This window comes from Antrostomus carolinensis, unplaced genomic scaffold (genome assembly GCF_000700745.2).
Source record: "Antrostomus carolinensis isolate BGI_N321 unplaced genomic scaffold, ASM70074v2 scaffold38635, whole genome shotgun sequence".
In the NCBI taxonomy this organism is placed as follows: domain Eukaryota; kingdom Metazoa; phylum Chordata; class Aves; order Caprimulgiformes; family Caprimulgidae; genus Antrostomus; species Antrostomus carolinensis.
The window spans coordinates 22,020-49,045 of NW_010319080.1; the positions used below are offsets into that span (position 1 = coordinate 22,020).

The 27,026-nt window shown below is 34.6% G+C and overlaps 1 protein-coding gene across 1 annotated transcript; it reads left to right on the forward strand.

The window, feature by feature from the left end:
• LOC104520202 (sodium channel protein type 3 subunit alpha) lies at nt 1–26,412 on the forward strand (the record flags this gene model as incomplete). Its single annotated transcript, XM_010169154.1, has 10 exons — nt 1–213; nt 16,081–16,397; nt 19,945–20,063; nt 20,960–21,049; nt 22,551–22,679; nt 23,189–23,280; nt 24,387–24,659; nt 24,962–25,025; nt 25,924–26,065; nt 26,206–26,412. Coding segments are annotated over exons 2-10 (1,383 nt in total), but the record flags the coding sequence as incomplete, so codon positions are not given.
• Between the last annotated feature and the right edge of the window lie 614 nt (nt 26,413–27,026).

The window sequence follows — 27,026 nt, forward strand, 5'->3', positions numbered from 1 at the left end:
TGGGTACCATAGAGTGAGACTGAGAACAGGAAGCGGAGGCAGAATCAGAGAGGATTCTGGAAAGGTCTCTGTGTTTTCTTTTCCACTGAGAATACAGAAATTATAATTAATTAGTAAAGCTTTGTGGATGGAAATCTGGACTATTTCAGGAGGAGACATATATTATTTTTGGATGCTGGGCTTTGCAGTGATTTGTCATTCTCTTTCAATCAGGTAAGCTGGCAAAACATTTAATTGTACCCATAATATATCTTAGTAATATGATCTTTTCCACATTTCGGAATCAGATTGTATCCTCTGGTTGGCTGTTAAGGTAGAGCCAAAGATGGAATGGGGAATTCAAAGCCATTTTGTACTGACTGATTGTGATGATGGTGTGATTTTTTTCATTTTAACCTCGTTAAATCTGATATCTGGCCTCTTACTCTTAATGTGATGTTGTGATGCAGTAGTCTTACTTGCAAAATCAGATCATTTTATAATCAAGGTATACTAAATTAATTCCTAGCATTTTATAGAAGTGACCTTGTTTCTTCTTTCCTAAGAAGAAAAATCTGGTGATATTCAGGCTCAGGAAGAGCAGGTCTCTCAAGATTCTGAGCATCTGAGATTCTGATGTTCCAGGAATAAATCTATGAGGTTTGTTACTGCTATTTTCAATATATATAAACATATATATATACACACACACACACACACACACACACACACACACACATGATATTTGAATAAATTCCCATATTAGCTAGATTTTATAAAAGATATACAAGGAAATATTTTCTTTCTGTGCCATTTTGTACAGTTGTGTGTCTGTGTGTATGAGAGAATGGGCTCACCAACTGTTAATTAACCAGAGGTCCACACCGACGATACAGTTCACATTTTGACTGTAACATTACTGTCTAGCTTAATTCTTAATAGGACTGTTTGAAGAAATCAGCACAAGAATTATTATATTTCTTCATGTCATTGTCCATTTAGCTATTGTCTCATTTGTTGTTGTCAGTAATAATTAAGCTGTCGGTTATTAAAGGTAAAGGGGAAATATCTATTGAAGATCAGTTTGATATGTGAATTCTTTTTTCAGTAGTGGTTCTACAGACACACATTCACATTAAAGCTATATATGTTATCATAGTATTAATTTGGAAATTATTTTCAAGAGAAAACAGTAGAAATAAAAAAATGCTAAAAAAATGTACAACAGAATAAGGAGCCCATTGTTTATAAATCACCTTCTCAATCCATGTCAGAAAAAGAAAGCATGATTTGGTCTCAGGTGGTACTCAGAGTAGCAAGTGAGGCCTGTACCTGAAGTAGTGATATCAAAGAACGAAGTTTTTCATTTATATTTTTTATGGTGCCAAATCAATGTGCCTGTGGTGTCCTTGTGTAACTTCAAAATAAATAAATGATAATGATAGTAATGTTTGTTTTAAAAACTTTGTATTTGTGTTTTCATAATTGATTTGTCAGGAAAACAGTTTCAGAAGAAGACTTGTTAACTCTAACAGTTTAATATTTAATTTCTGTTCTCTTGCACATCTCCATTTTGGGAGGAAAGATTGTTGAAGACTAGAGGGTGAGCTGCTGCAGTAATTTGAAGCTTCATAGCACCTGTTAAACAGATAGGTTGTTTATTAGGCCTTGATATTTATAGAAATCATGCTTGTATTGTTAGCTTATGATTTTTCCCTCTGATGTGCAGAAGTTAAGAGCCCATACTGATCTTTTTATCTGTGCCAATTAAGCTCAGTATTGTAAAGTTCTCTTTAGACAATACTAGATGCTAGCAGAGGTAGAGAAATTCATGTTTTCATTGGAGAACATGAAACAATTCCCCTGTGCCCTCTCAGATTCTGTCAGAGTGGTAGCTTGGTCATTTCCATGTATTATCAGGTAACCTGGAGTGGGAAGGGATCAAAGGAAAGGAGAAAGTATAGAACATAGGGAGTTTTTAATCAATATGCTGATGATACATTTTGTATTTTCACCTCTTTTTCTTCATCAGATAGCATTAGATGAGTTAACTTGTACCTTATGAAGATTAGACAGGGAAATTAATTTATTTGCTCTTAGAAGACTAAGGATTTCAGAAGCAGAAAGGATGGTGGGATGCAAGATGGAACTTTATGACTGATGGTATCCATTTCCTTCTGCTGCTCACATTCTCAGCCCAATATAAATGTTATGTGTACGCTATGCATTGATTACATTGCTGCAGTCCCACAACTTCTGATGGATCAGAGAATAGCAGATTCTAAGAGAGTTCTTTGTGCAAAGCAAGAAAGTTGTGACCTTGTTCTCTACAGTGCACATCCTGGCCCTTTTTATCTATATGCTATTCTTGCAATAAGGTGACAAATGAAAAAATTGCTTGAACTCTGCTTGAGTTAAACCTAAGGCAAAATAAACACAAGTTTTTTATATTTGGTACTTTATTTGTTAAGTTGATCTATTTGTGGAACTCAGACCATGACTATTGAAAGTAAGTTTCAGGAAGTTACATTTACTGTATTCTTTATCAGAAAATTCTAGTAAGAAGTTAGAAACCTAACTTTCACAATCTAATCAATTAGCTTATTTGTCATTCAGTGTAACTCTTCTATATTTTTTTTACCTTATAGCTGTTAATCAGCAATAGAGACTGTTGCCATTTGCAGGGAATACTGTTTTTTCATCCTCACCTGAATAAATAAAAGGTTCAAAATTTCATAATAAAATTGATGCTCACTAGTTCAGACTGCTTACAGAAAAAATGTACACATTCTGAGCTGTGGCTTCAGTGAGTCCATCAAATCAAGTGTCAAACAGCATAAAAACCACCCATAGGAACTTGCATCCTCTTCATTGGAAAGCTGCTGTTACTCATTACAGCTACCACTCTGGATTAAAAGCTCAGTAGCACATTGCCAACAGCATCTCTAAATTTGGTATTGACTGCCCTCCCATAGGACCTTGATATTGGAGCTGGTATCTTACAATCAGTTCATCTGCTTTCATCAAAATTTTATTTGTGGACAACTAGAATCCCTAGTATATTGTTGTTATAGTGTTATCACTTGATTTTCCTTGTCTTACGATGAGGTAAAGTAGAGGGAATAGGGGTAAGAGCAGCTCAGGCAGGGACTGTACTACTTCAAAATAGAAAGATAGACTAGGAGCAGCATATGCTTTTGAGCGACCACAATGTGTGCATAATACCACTGTAATCCTGAACAGGATTACCACTGTAGTCCTAAACAAGTTAAATTCTAGGCCACAAAAGTATCTGATCTCTCATTTGTTCATTATATCAACCATCCCAAAATGATTTATTTTATTAAAACCCCCAAACCAACCAAAACCAAAAAACCACCACGAAAGCAAAAGCACCAGCCAACACACCCCAAACCTGTAATTTCAAATTACAATTTAAAATTGTTGCTAAACTTTAAAGTCTTGGTAAGGTCTTCCTACAAAAAATACTGTTCACTTACTCTACCAACTAAGACACATCATAGAATGTGTTTTACAGAAAAAACTCAACTAAACAGTTAAAATTTAATTGAAGAGCCTAAGCTTTTATGAAGCTCTTTCACATGTAAAAACCTTAAGGGAAATGTTATTTATGCTCAGATTAATTATTTGTCTAGTCATTAATTTTTTATTGTTATTGATCTCTTCTTAATGAGTAATTTTACTTAGGCAAGTGTAATCATAGAGCTACCATATGCACAGGTCCCTTTTTTAACCTGGAATTGTTTTTCCTGCTACTTCTCTGGATTCCTGACTTGAACTGTCAACATGCTGGATGTCATATATCCTTTTCAAATGATAAGGTTTTGAATATGTATATACTGACTGTGTAGTCTATATGTGGTGAGTCTAGCACATCCAGAGTCATGTAGATAGAAGTATATATATAGATCAGCTGAACAGCACATAGAGCTGACTCCTGATACGTGCACTGCATCAGGCACATCCTATTTCTTTGCAGGATTTCCTGAACGAAAGTATGAGGGACAATAATAAACATGAATGGGTATCACAGATGCCTGTATGGAAAATGCCTGAGAATAGTATCAGTAATATTGGCTCCGTGGTGCCCTTTACTATACCCAGAATAACCACTTAACAGGAAGATCTTTGGGTCGAGATATATAGCAGGCAATTTAAATTTATAGATTATTTCTGCTTAAATTAGACATTGCTTATTTAATATTAGGCCCTCCTTTTTGATATGAGAGGGGAGCAGTGTTTCTGGTCTTTTAGAGTAATTCATTTTAAGAACAATGTGAAGTGGGAATCTTCCTTTATGTGTGTGTGAAATCTGGGGCTAGCACAAATTGTTGCGTGCTCTGCTTAACTATAAAGTATTATTATGTATGATTACATATAGGTTTCTAAGAAGTTACAAGTTCGTATTCAAAATAGCTACAGAAATGCAGATAAAGAATTAAAATGAGCAAGGAATAAAAGGAAAAAAAAATGTTCACAGGAGAAATAGTACTTTAATATAGGGCAGCATAGCACTGTGTGGCCTGGCTACTCTATTCACTGAGAAAAAGACTGCCATTTTCTCATAAATCATGTGCTTGTACTGTCCAGTAGTCCTGGGAAAGGACTAGAAATTTCCTGAGCCCATGTAGCCCGAATTTGGTCCCACATGCCCCAAATTCTTGCCTACATTGGTTTGAGTAGCCTGAAAAGTCTGCCCTTTCTTATGTATTATTGTATTATCTTTTAATATTTGGACACAATGAGGAATTCCAAATTTATGTGGGTTAAAAATATACTCTCGGAAAACCAAAGTTCTTGGTCTAATTTTAAATATGTCCAAATAAGAAGTTTTCAGATATTAAAACGAACGCACTTAGCAAACAACTCTACTGCCACTCACAGAGTACAACTGTGTAATTGTACCAAGACTTTGATACAAGAATATTTTTGTCCCTTTTAATTAATATTTGAATTATATGTATGGCAATCTTGGAAACCTGAAGGTGAATTCGCCTCTGTCCCATCTAAAACCACAGGACTTTTTCTTTTCTCAGATGCAGTTTACATGATACCAAGTTGGTTTCCTTGAGCACTGAAATTTCTGTACTGCTACTAGTGTTAAGAGCATTTACTTTTTAATGTATATGTGATTATGCAGTAGTTAAGTAATAAGGATCAGGCTGGTAGACCACAAAATTGGGATATTAAGTCATAGGAATGAAGGAGCCCTATACATTTTAGAAAAGTTAACCTAACTCCACAGTGTGGGTCAAAGAGAGACATTTTTCACCAAAGTTAAATTGTTCTTATATGAACAGATGTTTGAGTGTGTTCTCCATTGAAAAGCACTCTTTAGAGAAAAATAATTTCCTAAATCCAAACTGTGTCCAAAAATTCAAGTTTTCTTTGACAACTTTTATGTGACAGTGAGAGAGAGCACTCTTAAATGATGAATGTAGGTATACACCTAACTTGCACTCTTGTACCCTGTCAAGGAGCAAAGCAAATTCTAAACATCACAAACAGCTTTGAATTTTTTTAAAAAATTCTGTTTAACTTTATTTTAACTTAAAGCCCAATCATCTGTAAAACTTGTGTACAACAGATGAAAGTAAAAGTGCTAGGATTTACAGTAAGAAAGGCAATTTATTTATGCTGTTATCTTAGGTCTGAGTGGAATAAACTTGGTGACAGAAATAAGTAGTTAATCTCGTAAGGGCCCAAGAGTCCAAGGTCAGATTGAACTGAAAGAATAATGAGGGCAATCCTAATGTTTACTTTCATTCAGATGAAACGTCTGAAGAAAAGCCTGTCACTAATATTTAAGGCCAAAGTGTTCATATGAAAAAATCTGACCTGAGACACAAGTTCTGACCAAAAGCAATATTAAAAAAATCCAACCTGTGTTGAGTATTAAAGGAGTCTGCCTGAAAGGTTTTTACTAACACCAGTTTAAGTTACTTGCCTTTTATTTCCTACATATCAAATTGATTTAGTTTGTATTATAACAGGAAGAATTCTAGTAGCTGCTCTCAAACTGGTCATTATTCTGTAGTGTATAATACTTAAAGATGTAGGCCTCTAATTAGTACAACATTTGGTTAATATACTTAATTTCAACATTACAACAAAAGACACCTTTTAAAGAGGTAGCAGAACTTGTACCTCATAGGCTTTGTTCCTTTGGATTTATTACGTACAGGTAGTGACTAGGCCAAAATCATACTTCCATAATCCATTCAGAAAACCTTCCAAACTTAGGGCTTGGTTAAGTTTTACTGGGCACTTCTATGATGCCTGAATGAATGGCTTGAAGAAACCCATGTACATTTTTCATAGGCTGTGTTAAACCACAGCTATAAAGCATTGTATTTTCATGTTGACTTTCTGCGCATTTTCCTCCTTGTGTAGTAACGATCACATTCAGCCGAGAACTGTGTGTAAGCCTCTCAGCCAGAAGTTCCAATTTTTCCCTTCCTGTTTCCTAGACAACTGTCAAAGTCTAAATACAATCCATTAATCTTGAGCTGTATAAAGTTTATTCTTTCATATTTTGTATTGATTAGTTTCTGGGGCTTAGTAAGACTAGGAAAGGAAGTGCTCCATCTGCACGGTTCTTAATGATTCAATTAATTTTCTGATTTTAGTTTGTTATTTCTTTTTAGGTTCATAAGCAATATTTTCTGTTGCAGATACATTTTCATAAGCTGCCATAGAAAAATTTAGAAGAGAACATTACATTACAAACAGCATTTTCTATTTTTTTTACAAAGCAAAATGGATACTGTGGTGTATTTAGATATTGCTAACTGATGTTTTATTGTGACTTCTTTAACACCTCTGCTGTGGATACCACTGTACATTCCAGTGTTTCTCTTGTCAGCACATTTAAATTTTAATTTGAGTACAAAAAATATTAGGAAGTAGTTTAATTTAGATTGTAGGGAACATGCAATACGTAATTCTAAACCTGGACAATTAATTTTGTGGATAACTGTTTCTTGTTAATCTGAAACCAGGTTAATATTTTTATAATCACTTAACATTTCAAATGTCCATATGGTTGCCAACGATTTCCATTCATTGTCTGGCATTTGTCTCTAAAATGAGATTTCACTTAGTTGAAGCCACCACTGCCATACTGTCCTCTAACAGTCTTTATAAAAGTATCTAATATTGAATAACCCCATTTCTTTTCTAAATCACATTTCAGATGGAATCACACATTTTGCCATGGGAGAATGTGACAATAATAGGCAACTATCTTTTCCAGCTCATCATTATATTGAAAGGGAGTTCAAGTGCATGAGGGTATAGTTTCAAACTTTTTTTGAAGCAACATCGTGTCTCAGAATTTGAAGGATATTCCAACAACTCTTAAAATAAATGCTGATGCCATATAGGCAGAAGAGTTCAGAAAAGAGTCCCACAGGAAAGGATATATATATATATAGTCTGTCCATCAGGAATCACCTCTGACTAGGCTTGAGATTTTATTTGTGATTCAGTCTTAGAAGATGAATCAGGATAATCTACCCCAAATAAAAAGGATTTTGGTCAATGTGATATCAGCCAAAATAATTCTCTATCGCCACCTTCAGCTACAGCAAAACTGTATAATCTGAACCTGCCTATAAAAGTCTTGAGGTGAGAACCAAAGACACTAGATTAAAAAAAAAGTAAAACATTTTTTTTCACTGTATTGCAAATATCTGCATTATAGAGAAAAAAGTAGCTAAAAAATATGTGAGATGAGTTATTAATTGAAATTCTGTAGTTAAATTACTCTGAGATGGCCCAGGCCTATTATAAATGCAGGACAAAGCACTCACAATTCTGTCAACTTCCTTCCTTCCATTTTTGCTGTGACTACCATTGATACTACTACAGCACCATGATGTATAGGATTAGTAGATACAGAGCTACATCCCTTATCCACTGGAGGTACAACCAGTACAAATACATCTAGAATAAAAAATAAAGAGATGGAGACTAGGCAATGGACTTACATGTGAAAAAAGGTTCTCTGTGACTGCCTTGTGCTCTAATTAAAAATACAGATTTATTGAAATTACCTGCACTGCCAGTGTTATTAACAATTTTCACATTAAAGATTAATTCCTCAACACAATATTAAAGATAAATTATTCAATGTTTTGCAAGATGGCAAATATTTTAACAACTGGCTAGAAGTTACACCTCCTCTTTGGAAAATAAGTACTATATTAATGCTTAGTATTAGCAATTACTCTTTTATTAGGAAGCTATATTATCCTTTTCATATTCTTTTAAAGCCTGCAAGCAACATCACTTACACATTTTGCTGATTTGCACTGTATCTGACCACGAGATTGGATTTCAACCACAATATTACTTCAGATGCAGAATCCAGATGCACCCAATAGGCAAAGGGATGGGGAAATCCCTATGTACCTCCAGGGAAAGCTGCGTTCAGTGGAAAATATGCAATGGTGGATAAGTATCATAGGTGGCAGTATGCGAGTCATGATCCCCTGAGGGTAGTACTGGAGACACAGCTTTCAGATGTCTTCAGTGGAGCCTCTCAAGTAGTGACTCACCACAGTAAGATGTGCTGAATCAGTGCCATACTCAAAATGACCAGGGTATTAAAAGAGTTTGCTGTTAGCAATTGTCGGAATGACTTTATGTTACATTATTAAAAAAATAGAAGCTCTAATTGTGGTACCACTTATTGTATCTTTGGGAAAATGTAATTCTAGATTAACAGTAACCAGTACTAGGTAAATTCTAGGTTGGTTTTTGAAATATATTTTCTGTAGGAGTACTTGCAGATCTTCTGTCTTTATAAACTGGAGAAGCAGTGGTCTAGTAAAAAACTTTCACTTTCTGTTTCCCTGCCTTCTGTGATCTCTTTGACCTGATCTCTGTCTACACAAATTTTCTTTATTTTATCTACAGAGTTTCTACAGTGGCTTTTCATTCTCACTACATTTGGGGAATAGTATTATTAAGGGCTGCTTTAGCAGGAGCAGAGACCTAAAAGATAGGGATGTCTTTTTCTTTTCTTTTCTAGGAATAAATACAAAATAACAACATAAAAAAGCATGAAAAGAGCCAGAAAAATATCTAGTTCAAATGAGAATAAATGTCCCAAAGACATCTCAATTTCAATGGCTGAAGACTAACGTTTGCAAGCTGTAAGTAGACTATTTAAATTTAATGAACTAGCTACTCAGATTAATAAAGCTTTAAAGACTGAGGAAGCTACAGCCAACCTTTGGTCAACTCATGTAATGATGCAATCTTTAAATTGAAGAACCTGGAGAAGAAATTGTCTTTTTTTGCTATTACACTGCTTGAGATGGAAGAAAAATTTTGTCACACAAAGAAAAACTTCTACTAAGATAAATAACATGAAGAAGTATTCATATTTTCATGCAAATATAGACTGAATTAACTTCTATTCCTGGTTAAAGACGCTACATCCATTGAGGAGTATGTGTGTTCCCTAAGTGACAGATAAGAACATTCCTGTTAGCCTGGGTACAATTATCCTATCTCTACTAAAGACTGCACTGGTCATATAGTAATCTCAACAAGACCCATTTTTCTTTTTTAGTTAAAGCATGCAGGTAAAAGAATAAAAGGAATTTTTGAAACTTATATCATTTAAAGAATACATTCTTAAATATACTTTTGGTCTGTGTTAGGTTTTGTGGACTAACCCATGTTCCATCCTGCTTTTCCCACATGTCTTTGCTCTTAGGTTGAAAAAATGTGTCTATGTGATTACGTAGACTTATCTTTGTCTACCACAATTAATTTGGGGGAGCTTTGTACACAGGAACAAAGAATGAGAGAGTCTTGAAGAAACTTCAGTCTTGAAGAAGCTTCAGCTCCCAAGGAGAAACTTTTCTTATAAATTCTATTTTCTACTAGAAATGCAGTCTTTTTGTTTTCAAGATCCAGTGGCTAAATTCTGAGATTTGGCATTTCTTAGAAAAATAAAGGTAAGACTATCTTCTCTTCTCATCCAGAAATAAGATGACCATTTGATATAGCTGTATGTATCTGCACTAAAATATCAGCGGGACAATGATGATCTTAAATAAGGTCTAGGTGTAGAAATTTGTATTAGATGTATTGTAGATTTTTTCTGTTACAATGTAAGGATCTTTGACATTGGAAGGTATTTGCAAAATACTAGTACTGTATTAGTACTGTATTCCAGCTAGGTTGATGGGCTAAGAAGGAGACCCTTCTTTTTCCTCTCAAATTGCATGCAGTTTTCATTTGGCCTTCTCCAGGTTTCTCCAATAGTTCAAGTATTCACACTTGATCTCTTTTCAGACTTTCTCAAAGGCAACTTATGATGTTAAAGACAATATAAGGCAGGCCTACATTTAAAGAATTCCTAGAGGTTTTGGTCAAATTTTATAAATAAATAGGTCAAACAATTTATTTTGGGGGTTCTACAGCTTGCTGGTATGTATCTGAGGAATCAAGTTCATTTCTTTATATAACCAATTTATTTTTGATTACTCTAGTTTACTAGGTACAGCATATTTTACCTTGATATAAGAATCTTAATCCACTATTTCCACTCTTAGGTAGGAGGAGAGAAGAAATAGGAACAAATTAATTCAAAAGCAAATGTTGTAGTGAGGTGGAGAGGGAAGAAAAGAGATGAGTGTAGAACAGCAGTGGGCACAAACAGGCAAATAAGGAGGGGGAAAGACTATGCATAGCAATGTCTTGGTGAGAGAGAGCAGTGTCCAAAGATGTCCTCCCAAGAAGCAGCTTCTGGATCTTCCAGACACATCTGAGACGTGACCTACCAGTTCATATTCAGCCACATCACTAGCCCATTCTAAAACCTTTTAAAGTAAGGTTTTATTAAGGAAATATTATTTCTGTTACATACCCTTATTAGTTGATTTCATACTCTCATAACAAGTATTTTTTTATTCTGTGATTTATTAATTTTATTAACAAATACCTGGTGGTGATTTCATTATTTTTGTTTTGAATAGTTATGTAATACTAATGCCTACAGGCTACTGAAGCTGACTGTATAAATCCACACAAAAATTATAGTTATTGGTACAGACAAATTATAGTATAAGGAAAATGACACAATAGGTGAATGATAAATGCTGGAAGGAATGGGAAAAGGAAAACAAATCCTACATATTAGTCAGTTAGGACTTGTAAATACAAATTATCATAGTTCAAATTAGTAGATTATAGTTTAAAGAAGAGGCAGGTTCTGAGCAGGTGCTAAATGCTGGAGGGTGACTTCAGCTTTGAGGAAGTCACTCCTTTCCTTGAAAATAACTACTTTTGTGGAACCAGCATTCATGGATGCCTTGGCTTAGGACCCATGGATAGTTTTGACTGGATATCTCTTTAGATATCTGAATTAACTCTGCATTGCATTGCATTCACCACTTTGAATTACAGCAGTGACATTTTGGGGCTCTTTTTCTTTTTGGAGTTCTGTTTCTTATTAAAATATTTTTAAAGTGGTAAGATATAGTAAAGATGCCAGGAAAAACAAGGTAAATGTCAGTTATGAAAGGTAGTAATCTGAAACTGTTAAAAAAAATACTTCAAAGCATTTCAGCAAAGAGGATAGGCTCTTCTTTGTGAACTTAGCCTCTGTGCACAAATGCCATGAGAAATTTCTAAAATTTCTAAGCATTATTTCATTTTAGACCATCTTCACAACAAACGAATATTTACCCCTCCTTTTGTTTTTAGGATAAATTGAATACAGCATTACCCAATTTGGAATTTGATCAGAGCATAGTAACTTAAACATAATATATTTTCACTTCCAGAAAGCTAATACCTGAATTTTGCAAAACTAATTCCCAAATACTAAGAGAGGGAGTTAAGAGGATTAATTTCCTTAGACTCTTCCTACATACACTCCCTCTGTACTCCTTTCCTCCTCAGGACAGTGGTAGTTTGAGTTAAGGTAATTTTCTGTTGACATCAGCACACAACAGCTACACTTTTGACTTCTAAAGCTGCAGAAAATAATCTCTAACTGATGCTGAAGTGGTGCCACTAGCCCTGTTGTTTCTGTCTCTTCTACCATGGGAACCCCAGCGTTTTGATTTGGACAAATATCTTTACTGGCCTAATGTGACACAGCCAGTCTTTTTAAAACTAGTGATTTAGAGTAGAGTTTCTAATCCAGGTTTTAGCATCTGAGAGGCTATTGCCGTGCTTGGTACAGAGGAAGATCTTATTGCCAAATGACAGCCTCTTGAACAAAAGATTAGAATAAGAAAATTATGATAGTTGGTCATTTTACAGATTCCATTTGCTATCCTTGCACTTATTCCAAGTCTAATCAAACACATGTGTTTGTGTGCCAGTGTTTCAGTTTTAATGGAATTAAATTCTCAGTAGTCAGCTTTTTCAAGGTTTTAGCAGGAAAACAATTCTAATGCCAGTGCTTTAAAAGAAAAAAAAACCACCAAACAACAACAAAAAACCCACTCCCAAACAAACCCATAAGAAACACTGCAAGGTTTGCTATTTGAAAATTTTGAAGGGTGCATATGGCCTATTTCATGCAGAATGCAATTAACCTGTTAGATAACCTGATGATTTTAAAAAATAATCATAGTATCCACCTGGTTCTTGCACTGATACTTTCACTTTAGCCATTTGCCTGATTTAAGATACCATAAAAATAGATACCTTCAGGCCACCTCTGGCTTTTTCAGAGATATAAAAATTAATTTGACATTGTTAGCACAGATATTTCACTTACTTTCTGAGTCATCTTCTGTGTAAATGGTGAGAATATAATTATATTAAAAAAGAAAATTTAACAAGTTATCCATGGACATAATATAATTAACTGAAATATTCATTAAAAAAGGAACATATGAATAGTGTTTATTGCTCAATCTTATTATTTAAAGGAAGGGACTGAAGGAAAACTGGAGAAAGATTTATGGAATGCAATGTTCAAATACAAGTAAATGGATTTATTTGGCAAAAGTGTGTCTTTAATAAATTGGAGCTTATTTTTTCTCATGAAATCTATTGAATTGTAGACCATAATACATATGGTATCTAGGCCCAAACTGTATTTCAAATACTTGAAATTCTTTTTGCTGAGCAGTATCAAGTACTGAGGGGCCTGGACCACATGTATTTTTGAGACTATACCTTTAAAAATTGTTTTTTAATGAAAGCTATTCTGAAATGATTATATATACAGAATTCTTTGTCTGAATTCTGTGCAATATCATGCATGTCCTGTCAATTTAGTTACTGGATAACAAGTGATTTTAAAACCAGTGAAGGAAGAAGAGGGAAGCCATCACTAACAAACAAGTGGTTCACAGTTCAAGAATTGCTAAGACCTTGTTCAGGGCTCAGTGCGGGGAACAGAATTACTTTTATTACATTGTTCTATTAAACTACTGCATGTATAGCAACAGTAATCAAATACACATTTGTATGTTGTTTTATTAAGCTCTGTAATCTGAAGGAAAACACTTGGGACATATTTAGTATAGGAAAAATCTTCTTGTGTAATAGCAGCAGCCAGGAAAGATATAGCTGCACTAAACAGTAGTGGAGGCAGGACTCAAGTAATGTTTCCAACTTGTCAAGGAAACTTTTCTAAAACATGTTTTATGAGTGTCTGAGAAATACAATCAAACCCGAAGTCTGCTAATATTACTTTTCCCAGTCATTCATTGTCCCCTTTGTGGACTTCTAGCAATAACAAATACATGTATTTCTAGTGAGGACAATGTATTTTGTTATAGCATTCATAACCATAAGTGTTTACGTATGAAAAGCAACCTAACCAAATGCACTGAACTAAAACAGGAGACAGACCCTCTGATGACTCTAGGAGAGTGCACCTTTTAAGGCTAGTTTCATAGAAAAGGTACCTAGGTCAACAACTTGAACCACAGACCTGTAAGATGTGGAATAAAGGCATCAATTATTCAGAAAGACCAAAGAGAAACTTCAAACATCTTCTTAGTTCACTAATTCTGGATGGGCAAAAGCAATAATCAAAGGAGTGTGGACTGTATCCTGAGAATGAGTGTGCTTTTAATTCTCAAATAAAGGACAATTTTGAATTTAGGACTCTTATAATTGGGAGTTACATTAATAAAAAACAGGCATCAGCAAAGGCTTCCATCTTGTACAAACTAAAAATCAGTAGAAGTTTCAGTATAGCAACATGTGATAATGTTGCCTGCTGGAGACTCTGGCTAGCTTAAACCGTTTATTTTCCAATTTATACTGCATCAGTACCTCCAGCCCCTCCAGGATCTCTGTGATTCTACACATTATATTAACTCATGGTTCTTCAGGCTCTTCCTTGAGAAAAGTTATCTCCATGTCTACATTACAGTACATTTTATATATTAATTTACGGTCAGGTACCTCATTTCTGGTCTTGTGTTATAGATTCTTGGTGCTATAATCTACCAACTGAATTATTTCAGTAATCTTGGTGCTGATTGTACCTACACCTGATGCTATGCTCTGAATCCACTCCAGAGATAAAGACCTGAGGTGGGACAGGAGCAGGTTTACCTACCATGTAATTGAATTGGTAATTCAGATTTAGGAATATACAGTCTCTTTTCTTTCCTCCAGCTTTCTATTGTAGATTCTTCAAGCACTTCTTAACATCCCCCTCTACCTTTGTACAGGATTTGATTTTTTGTGGGTCATTTGAAAAGGAATCCATTATTTCATAAGATCATTACTGTAGTGCTTTGTGTGCGTGTGTGTGCACATGCGATTTCTACAAAGTTCTCCAGACTGGCAAGAAGCTTTAGAAGAAAGACTACTGAATGAATGCAAATGAATACAGTATCATGTCTGAAATCTAGATGTGGCAACTCCAGAATTCAGATGTTGCACATTCATGAAGTAACATAGGGAAGGCTACATGGCTTCACGTACAGAAAACACAGTTAGAACTAATTTCAGGCACTGAAACTCACTCTTAAAAATTTGTTTTCGTAATTAAAATTATTACTACACTATTCCACAAACTTTTGCGAAATAGACATCAAATGAGGCTATCATTTCTTATTTGCTGGCACAGCTCCTTAACCAGATCTGCCTTCCTCCTGCTATTCCCGCCCTCCAGCCATTCAAACCTCTCCACTGTGCTGTACAGTGCATCAGTTTAAGCCACTGGTCCTGCTGCAGAGGGACTTGGAAGAAAGAAAAGAACATTACTTTCAGTAAAATGCACTGCAGGGCTTCATAAAGAGACCTGTCATACAGTGGAGGATTTGGTGCAGAGAGCAGGAAAAAGCAGCAGGGACTACATCATCCAGTACTGACACCAAAGATATTCATAGGGAACCAGAGTATTAGATTTCAGACTAGTTTTAATCTGAAATAATATTATGACACTTACTTATCTTGCAAAAAATCAGGAGCAGCATTTTTTTCCTACATACTCCTGATCATACATCCTGTTTCCAGGATTGAAACTTAAAAGGCCTGTGGTATTGATTCACAATCAATAAATGCAGCCTAACCTGCTCTGGCATCTAATGCTAACCTTCAGCACAGTAAACTGTCAGTAAGAAAGAATTATGCTTGTTCCTCCCATTCAATTGCTGTAATTTAAACAGCATTAATAGTACAAAAAATATTTTTCATTTAATTAAAGTATTTACATTTGTAAAGTTGGATTACTGACACTTGAAAAAATATGGGAAGACAAAATTTATTAACTAGTAAAACAAAGGTTTACAATTTTTAAGAATACTTCATGGAATATGCTTTTATACCTACTGTTAAAAAAAGATTAACTGTTAAAACACTTGTATCAGTATTTTGCTGTAACTGGGCAAGTCTAAGGACATAGGCAAAGCAGTGTTTGTGAGCAGAAGTAGTCTTTTTCTAGACTAGCAGAAAAAACCTGAAAAATAATTTATAAAATATCTAAATAAATTCTGAGCAGTTGCTTTTAACTTTCATTCAGTATTGAAATACACTGCTTCTAGTTCAGGCCTGGGAAGGATCTCTGAGTGAATGCTGGAGTTTTTTCTATTGGTACGATCTAGTTTTCCTAAATTATCTGATTTTCTCTTATAGGTCATTCTTATGCAAGAGGCTAAAAGTCATTAAATTTGCAGGATGAAAACATGGCACAGGCACTGCTGGTACCACCAGGACCTGAAAGCTTCCGCTATTTTACTAGAGATTCCCTCGCAGCTATTGAAAAGCGTTCTGCAGAAGAAAAAGCTAAAAAGCCCAAGCAAGAACATACGGATGATGATGATGAAAATGGTCCAAAACCAAACAGCGACTTGGAGGCAGGAAAGACACTGCCATTTATTTATGGTGACATACCTCCAGGAATGGTATCTGAACCTTTGGAAGACCTGGACCCATATTATATCAATAAAAAAGTGAGTGAATCATCTTTTGCACAATATAGAACATCATTTTCTACACCAGAAAAGTTTAATCACAAAATATGATGGTTAGAGCCATCAAGGCACTTCTATATTGTGACTCCTTCAAGTTCCATTGAGTTACTTGTTATTTACTTCAATGTAAGGAAGATATATCTTCCTTGAGCTTGCCTGTACTTGAGAACATGACTGCATTTTTCTAATTTCAATGCAGCAGTAAGACTGGATATAACAAGCAACATGTTCCAAGCATGGTTTTGCAGTGGAGATGGTTATAGATAACCAGGTAACATCCATCCAAGTCAGTGAAGTAAATGACTGTAACTGTATTCTTTGTTTCTGTTACAGCTATAGAACAGATGTAAACATGTATCTATATATGTATGTACAAAATCTATCTGTCTATCTACATGTAGCATATAGAGACTCTGCAAATCTTTGGTTATATAAAACTACCACAATGAAAGCTGTTGCTTGGGGTGCTTGGGGTTGCTATGATAGATCTCTGCTGCACAGCTGTCAATTAGAAGTCTGTGGCAGACACCACAGAAAAGCTGTGTTCCGAGGAAGGAATTAAAAAAAGACAGTTTTTTTGTTCTAAAGGCTAATTGAGAGTTTTCATACAGAAAGAGCAGAGCAAAAAGTTACCTGTTGTGAGAGAAAAGTAACATGCTTGAGTTATATGTGTGAGGCTGTAACACAATTGGATATTAACAGCATAGTTGTGCTCCATGAAGAATGTGAACTCCTAAAAGAGGTGTATTTTCCCTTCCATTTGCACAGTCATACAAAGTCCTCATTTTCACATGATTCACGAGCCAGGGACTTGGAGATTGAAAGGCTAGTTCAAACAGATCCATTCAAGTAAAAAGTTTGCCTCTTAACCTCTTTAAAAGTCAAGATCTACAGTAGAGTATATGGGTTTTGGTCTTGTAGAAATGAGCATACAATACAATTATATAACTTAAGGGAAAGACAAGGAACAGATACGTGTATCTCCATAGATGGGATTAGTTGTAGACTGTGTTCAACTCTCCAGGACCTGAAAAAGTGCAGCCTGGGAATAGTTAAAAATACCTTACATCCTACGAAGATTAGTAAAAAATACAGTTGACAGTAAGAGCAGGTTCTCCTCCGTACTCTGTCTGCTTAATTCTGCATGCTCCTTTAGCAGCACCAAGATGTTTTCTCAGTTCCTGATAGATCTGCAAAGTGTTGTGGCTAAGGAGAGTGAAGGAAGATGAAGCTGTGGATAATAAACTGAAATTAAAAAATGCAGGTGTTCTATGGAAAAGTGCTTGTGATTATCTTTCCCTGTCTCTCTGAAACTGAGAAGGAAACAAACACTCTTGCTCTGATGACAGCTTGAGGCATTCGAGGCTCCCATCCAGATAAGAAATGATGTTGAGCAACTGTAAAAAAATAAAGACATCAAATATTTTAAACTGAAAAGAAAGTTATTTTGTTTGTTAGGAAAAAACCATGCCAATAGTGCCCTCAATTTTGTGGCTAAATTTATGGTTGCCTTTGGTTTGCAAAACTATTTTTAAATTATGGCTTCAGTAATAGAAACAGAAAATAAAGCAGAATTCTTATGTAATTGCATAACCTAACAGTTGCCAAAGTTAAATAAACAATGCTGTAGATAATACAAATATTAACATTAATAAGGAAATTTAAAGAAATTAAAGCTCAGAGAGGGAGTGCTGCCAAGGGTTACTTTCATTCATATGGTTTTGGTTTTACCAGCAGTTCCATGCAGATTCTTACTTACAATATAAGTGTGTGCACTAAGCCCTTTCCTTGACTAGCTGCAAAACAATTCAGGAATAAAGTTCCATAAATAAGTTCAGGATTAAAGTTTTCTAAACGAGACTTTTACAAATGGAGTCTCAGAAACCCTGAGGAAGTACTGAAGTATACTTTCTAACTTCCGATGACAGAAAAAGTAGTCAGATTTTTTGGAACAAAAGTGTAAAAAACAGACTACTAATGGGCCTAGTAGTCTATCAGAGTAATTAGTAAACTGCACAATCTTTTGTCACAGGTGACATCTGTATTTATGTTATGTACCAGATTAATGTGCTCAACAGAAAACAAATGGACATCTTAAGTGATGAACTAGAATCAGTCACCTCTCTTCCAGTTTATAGAGAGGAAACTACTCGTAATCATCGACTTGTCAGTGCAGGGAAAATTGCATGTGAATTGTAGTCTTTCTTCAGGCTCTGCTGCAGCAGTGACCTTGGGACAAGCAACATCTTTCTACCACTTTTAGCTGAGTGAAGGACTGTAGGACAGAGAGAAATGCCAATGAGTGTAAGTCCATTCTCTGCCATCCTCAATGCTCCGCTTGATATTATTCTGTGAACAGGTACCGGCAACACTCCTTTACCTGTTTTCTTTCTCACTATAGAGAGGTTTGCTTTCTCTCCCAGAGATAGCAGACCAGATAGGCAGTAAAGGCCACGGAGAGGGCAGCATTTTTCTGATCACAGCCAAGTTTTTACAGAGAATGGAAATCAACATGGAGAACAGTGATACTATGTAGCTCTGCTGAGAGCATAACAAAGACTCTATTATGGTAACGCAAAGCAGGGCCATTACCATCGACAAAGAGCAAAAGGAATGAAGAACAGTCATGTCCCGAAGAAATTTCAAACAGCACCAAAGATGCAAGTAAACCTCACATACAAATACACTTGGAATAAAAATGAAAACACTTAGGCGATGATCACCAACAAGAACAGAATGATAGTGAACAAGAACTGTAGGTTTCTCAGGCCAAATTTTACAAGATAATAACTATCAAAATTTGAAGCTTACATAAAGGAAAAATAAAAGCCTATTGTTAAAAATGAAAACAGCATTTATTTGAAGAAAAGATTTGTTATTGTAGGATGCCAAATATGGTGTACATTTGTCTCAGATTGCTCAGAATGATGTCAGCTGGAACTTTATTAATCCCCTTTATTTTTTCAGATACATTTTTTGCTATTGGCAGTATTTAAAAATCTAAAATTAAACAAAAAATATTTTAAAATTATGGTTAATTGTTTAGCGACAAGTGTTTGTCCTTGTCACCATACATGTGTGTATATAATTCTTTCAAGTATTTGTTTCAGCTGCAGAATTGCCCTTTTGCTCTTTTGGTTTTGTTTGTGTTTGCTCACAAGGTAGAATTTATTTGATTAATTTGAAACTCTGACTTTAATCAAAGACTTTGTTAGAAATGAAATTGAAAATATTTCAGTGATGAAATGATGCATTTTGCTATTATTGATAAACTGACATTGGTGAAAATTCCTACTAATTTTAATAATATCAGAATTCAGTCCACATGCTGTAAAATTTAGCAAATCGGAGAACTGGCTGTGGAAGGCTTAATCCACTGTAATCATAGAAACCAGTCCTTTCCTATCACGAGTAGACAGTAGAATGGAACTTGAACCTCCCAGGCAGAGAAGGGAATCCTTCAGAAGGAAGTAAAGACATTTATGTAGTCAACACTGTATTTTAATTTTGTATTTCTTTTTTGCAGACTTTCATAGTATTGAATAAGGGAAAGGCAATTTTCCGATTCAGTGCCACATCTGCCTTGTACATTTTAACTCCTTTTAATCCCATCAGAAAAATTGCTATCAAGATTTTGGTACATTCATATCCTTTTCTCTTAATGCTGATTTAAGGGTTGCCATTTAAAACTATTTAATTACTGAAATAATACTTTTCATATCGATTTACAAATTTTGTTCCTGTGGGTGTACTATGCTAATTAAACATATGCTGATCACACTTAAAAAGCAGCAATATCGCATGTGAATTGCAGTATGATCTTCATTCTTACCAAGAGAATATTCTACTGAACCACCTAAAGCTGTCAGAGTTTAAACATCAGGCTTTATATACAAAAGGAGACCTGATCCTATACTAAGCCCTGCAGCTAAGGCCAAATTAGTAACAAACCATTGCACTTGAATATATCTAAGGTCACACTTTTACCAAGACTAGTAGTACTATTCATGAACTAGACTCACTTAGCAAGGAGAAAAGAGCATGAAGAAAGAGCTGCTTTTTCAGGCATACTTTTTCAGCATTGTGTTTTCAGCATTGGGGCAGGTGTCCTATAAAAGATCCAGGTCAGAATAAAGGATAATATTTTAAATTATATTTCAATCATGTCCAAAGAGCAACTTATGTGTAAACAACCAACCTCTGCCTTAAGATCTTTTGGAATGATCCCCTTGGGTTCAATGAGTAATTACGTTAGGGTACTTATTTAATATTTTTACAGACTTAAGGATATATTTAAGTTTCATTTAAATCCTAAACCTGCCATAATTATAAAAGTAATGCATTGTTTTACAGTAAGTGCACCATAACATGCCAGATGGCATACCATTTAAAATAGATAGCATTATGTGCAAAGCTTTATTTTCAGATTTATTTAGAATGTCACATTATTTGTACATATTTTTATACACAATATTTTTAATGAGTTCAGTGTTATAAATCTGTCATAATTTTTTTACTTACATGCCTTGACTATAATCTACATTATTCAGCATGCTTATCATGTGCACTATTTTGACCAACTGTGTATTTATGACCATGAGTAACCCTCCTGACTGGACAAAGAATGTAGAGTAAGTTAAATATTTTTACTTCTTTATTTTTATGTCTTTGTTTTTGTGTGACTCAACAAGAAACACTTGTGGAAAGTTGCATGCCAGAATGGGCTTTTCTAGAGTAATGAAGAATCAGATTCCATGAGATCATCAATATATTTCTGGTTTCGTCCTGAATAATTTAAGTAGTTTAAAAGGAATGCCTTGTTCTTTAAAATGATGTCTGAGGAGTGTCTGAACTTCTATTGTGAAGTACAAACATGAGCTTGTCCTTGGGTCTTCTGAGCTGTAAATTGGAAAAGGAGCTCGAACTTCAAATGTGCATGTAAAATTGTTGCATGTCATTGTTGAGGTCAGCCATGTATTGCTTGAGTATCCATGATCTTAGCACAGTGGGACATTCATTGTGGCTCGCTGATGTGAACTCCCAAGTGCCAGCCACAGCAAGCACACACAACACTCACACCACAAGAAACTCAAACTGCTGAGGAAAGGGCCTTACCTATGAGGAAGGAATGAAGAGCTGATAGAAGCAAGGAAACCGCAAAGTATCTGTTTCTCTTTCTTGTTCATGGTTATACATGCATGTTTGCTCTCTAACAAAATTCAAATAGATGTTTTCCTTTGAAATATCATGTTACTATTTGAAATAACACTACTCATGAAAAACCTGGTTCTAACCAGTTGCGGTTTCTTTAATTCCTTCCTGTTCTCCAGTAGCCATTACTGATTTCTATTTATTTCACTGCAATAAGGAATCATACTCTGTGTGCTATATTTAGAAACTGCACTAGTATTCACCTGTTCCAAGTATGCTCAACAGTGACTATGGCTTGTTGGGGTTGCTGAGAATGTGAAAGAGAGCAGTAGGGTCTGTAGGTAGATTTCCTTTATTCTGGAGGTCCGTGCAGACCCATGTGGACCTGAGGAAGACCCTGCATTATGCTGGTTATAACTGACTATTCTATGTTTTTAAATCAAAGATTGTTCCTGCACCAGGTAAACTGGTCATCATGCTCCACACCTTCAAGAATAACAGTCTAGGCATGCTTTCTGATATTTAATGATTATTTATGAAATAAACCTGTATAATAGGCATGAATATAGTTATTATCCAGAACTGATTTTCACAAAACTCTCTGATTTTGACATAAAAAATTTTCTCAATTTTTGCTAACATTTCAACATCTACCTGATTTGTGAATGCAAGCAAATAGGCAGCCCTATGAGCGCCAGAAAACATACATATAAATATCAAAGCCTGAAATGTATCTATAAATTATTTGCAAGCACAAAAACTGAGATTACATCAACCTTTTAGAAAATTAATAGTACATATGTGTGAGGTTTACATTTCATCTACTGAAAAACAATTACATTCTTAAGGGTTTGGGACAATTTAAGGATTTCCTCCTTTCACTTTAAACACTTTTATTTTCTTGTGAGCCATCTTTGATAAAGAATGGCACTGTCTATAAGCATTTGTGTGCAAAAATCCATTATTCCTGATGCTTTTCAGGTACACTTTCACTGGAATTTATACCTTTGAATCACTTATCAAAATTCTTGCAAGGGGCTTCTGCTTAGAAGGTTTTACTTTTCTTCGAGACCCATGGAACTGGCTCGACTTCAGTGTCATTCTAATGGCGTAAGTGGTTCAAGAATTTTTTAAGCTTTTAGGGCATGAAATTAGTGGCAATTACAATAAATATATTGATTTAAAAGTATTTAATTAATTTCTGCAACCTGTGAAGTTTAGACACTGTATCACATACGTTAGTACTCATATATCAAAGTAAAATATGGCAGGAGCTAGCCCAGAATGTCAGCCACTAGCTTAATGACTGCTGAGGGACACTAATTTCATGTCCTACATTTTTCTGCTCACCAGAATGGAAGCCATCCCTTTGACTTCATGTCACCGTCCTATTGCAAGCTAATTAGTTTAATTAGCTGTTCAAATACAAATCAGTGAGTTTCACTTCAATGAAATTTAAGCAAAACCAATGAAAATAAATAATTGTAAAAACTAGGTATACTGAAGAGATGGGTAAATTTTGAAGTATGATTGCTAATATTGCCACAGAGGTTTTGAAGACCCACATAATTAGTATAAGCTCTGCCTCAATTCTGAATAACTGTGATTTAATCCTACAGGTATGTAACAGAATTTGTAAACCTAGGCAATGTTTCAGCTCTTCGAACTTTCAGAGTATTGAGAGCTTTGAAAACTATTTCTGTAATTCCAGGTAAGAAGTAGTTGGTGTAAGGTGTTAGGCCCCTCGTATCTCCAACTGTTATTTGTGTGCTGTCATTGTGTTTGTGTGTGAACTCCCCTATTACAGATATGTGACAGAGTTTGTGGACCTGGGCAATGTCTCAGCGTTGAGAACATTCAGAGTTCTCCGAGCTTTGAAAACAATATCAGTCATTCCAGGTGAGAGCGAGGTTAAACACCGAGGCTGACTTTCGTTCCATTGAAGTTGAATTCACTTCTTTTGAGCATAAGTCTTGCTGTTTGCTGCTCGTGTTGCCAAAAAAACTTCAAAACAAAAAATGGCATGGATCATAGGCCTGGATTATGAATCTTTGCCTTTTCAGCATTAGCTTCTTTTATTTTGCAAAATCAGCCTTTGAGTTTAACAGATTCTTGCATGAAACATAAAATATTAGGCCTATGGATTATTTTGCTTCATTTTTCCGCATTTTATTATGACAAGTTATCTCTTTTACATTAAAAAAAGCTTTAGCGCTATGGCTTTCTTGATTTTTAATTTTTTCCTTTATTTTACCACTTAAAATTGACATTAGTCTTAAAGACAACCAAGTAACAACAAAAACGCTGCCAAAAAGGAGATAAATATTGCACAGGAAAATTTATCAAATGCAAATTATTTTATTCCTCAAAATTACTTGCAGTTCTATCTCATACTATCTTCATAGTGTTGTGAAGTCATATTTAATTTTTTTTTCAAAACTACTTGCCATTCTATCTCATTCTATCTTCATATTATTGTGAAGTCATATTTAATATCAAATGGAAACAGAATTATTGGCAGAATATTAAATGCAGAGAAAAATTAAGAAATAGAATCAAATCTATAACAGGAAAGCATGATTGATAAAGTTTCCTGCTGGATAATAACATTATGTATTGCATTTATTGGAATATATGTACATTTCATATTCATAAAAAAGAACTTTCATTCATCTTCACAAGCTCTGAGGCTGCTCATGAGGCTTTACTTTTTGAGAAATAAAAAATAATTTTTTTTAAGTATCTGCATGACATCTTAATTATATGGGAAAGGCAAAGATATTGTTTGATAAATCTATGGATCTTTTCTCTTTGCAGGCCTAAAGACTATTGTAGGAGCCCTAATTCAGTCTGTGAAGAAGCTCTCAGATGTTATGATCCTGACTGTGTTTTGTCTGAGTGTATTTGCACTAATAGGGCTGCAGCTGTTCATGGGCAACTTGAGGAATAAATGCCTGCAGTGGCCTCCAGACAATTCTACTTTTGAAATAAACGTTATTTCCTACTTTAATAGCACAATGGATGAAAATGGTACATTTGTTAATATGACAGTGAGCACGTTTAACTGGAAGGATTACATTGAGGATGAAAGTAAGAATGACAGATGTAACTATTTTTAATACATTTGTGACTATAATATGTAACTATTTGTGATCAAAGAATATTGAACAGTTTGTATTTCTGCCTTATATAGAACTGCTTACAGTTGCTGACTGACAGAGATCAAATGCATAAAATAAACAAGTATAATAACCAGAAGGGTTCCTAAACAAAATAGAAAGTGATTAGCCACTAGCCACTCCAATTTTATTACAATTTATTTTTATTTTACTTTGTAGTACTTTCAGATTCATTTGATTTATTCACATATATTTCTAATGCTTTCTACACAGCTCATTTTTACATTTTGGAAGGACAAAGAGATGCTCTACTTTGTGGTAACAGCTCTGATGCAGGGTAAGACCCTTTCAAAAATCTGTTATGTTCTGTAGAAAATGCAATAACATGAAACCTATCCATAGCAGTTGCAACTCCATATTTAGCAGTGTAACAGAACTTGCAGTGTTCTGCTGCTAAACAATGATTTCTTACTTAAGTAAAAATATGTTACTCTCTGGCTAAACAAGAGACTCATTAACAGCCTTTCTTCCTGCTTGATTGGAAAATGATGTTGATATTAATGATAAAATCTGAACTCTTGTAAGGTCTGTTTTGGAGATGTATTGATTGAAGAAAGTAGGATGAAAGCAAAGGTTAGAACTGAGAAAGAGAACACATAAAGTATTAAGAAAGCAAAGTAGTGACTTTATAGCTCAAGACTGAATCTTTTTTTTTTTTTTCAAGCCTAACTCTTTTCCAGGACTGGCAAATTCTGTCATACACGTGTCCAATTATGAGTGTAGAATTGTTAGCTGAACTTCAATACTTAACTGGCAACAGTGAAGAAGCTTTAAAAAAAAAAAAAAAAAATCTCAGCATTATATGGGAGAACCCTAACAGTACAATTGGCTTTAGCTCATAATATTGCTTAATTTGACTGTAACCTTAACAACATTTTAGCAATTATTTCTGCCAGGAAATTATTCATTTGGAATAAAGATTCTAATTGCAAAATATGATGAAGGAAAATTTAAATATTTAGCTAATTTCAACCAGTGAACAGATGAAAAGCGTGTCTTGCATTTACTCTCATTAGTTAATTTCTTTGGATTTTTTTTTTTTTTTTCTGAATGAATTTAATTGCAATTCATGGACTTCCTGTGTGTAAAAATAATATTGTTCCAAAAGATAATAAATATGTTCTAGAAGTAAATAAAAGTTATGACTGAGTACTTTCTGTTTGGTTTTCACACAGGCAGTGTCCAGAGGGATATATATGTGTGAAAGCTGGTAGAAACCCCAATTATGGTTACACAAGTTTTGACACATTCAGCTGGGCTTTTTTGTCACTCTTTCGGCTAATGACTCAGGACTTCTGGGAAAACCTGTATCAGCTGGTAAGAAATTTTTATGACATAAAAAGTAAACTGTAGGTGACATTCAAAATTATATAAATAGGCTTATTTGTACAAGAACTGAAAGAATAATGCTGTTGCAAATTGTGTAATAATATATAGATATGCTTTCTACTCTCTAGACACTACGTGCTGCTGGGAAGACATACATGATATTTTTTGTTCTGGTGATTTTTCTGGGTTCTTTCTACCTGATCAACTTGATCCTGGCTGTGGTCGCCATGGCCTACGAAGAGCAGAATCAAGCAACCATGGAAGAAGCAGAACAGAAAGAGGCAGAATTTCAACAGATGCTGGAACAACTGAAGAAGCAACAAGAAGAAGCTCAGGTAATGATGGAATTTTTATTTTCTGAGCAGCTTTATTCTTATGGCAAGGATAATAATCTTTTGTGAATTAGAACATGTATAAATTGTGCAATGAATTACAAAGAGAAAAAAGTCTTGTTCACTATGCAAATTATAAAAGTGGAAACAGCAAAAAAGCAAGCTAATGGTACAGAGAAGAATGCTACTAAGTTCACCAAAAGACTGTAAAAGTAAAATATTTGTGATAAGAGTGTCCTAGAAACCTGACTTTAAGTAGTCATAGTTCATGATGCTTTTATGTTACAGATCTTATGAATAAAATGAAAAAAGTCTAGTGACATTACTTCTGGTTTACAGTCTGGGTGAGAATTGCCAGGCTTCCTGTTCCTTAATAGTTCTTAGGTAATATTCAGAAAACAGAGAGAAGTATTGTAATCAGTGTTCTTTTAAGTTTCTATCCAGCAAATATTTAAGCATGTCCCTAACTCAAGCACACTGAAGTAAATCAAAAGTTTATATATCCTTAGAGCAGACTAGCAATATTTATAATAAAGGTATTACTTCAGAATCCTTTTAAAGTAAGCTTTCTTTTCTTCAAAAAGAGAATAAAATTATTTAAAGATCTCTGAGAAAAA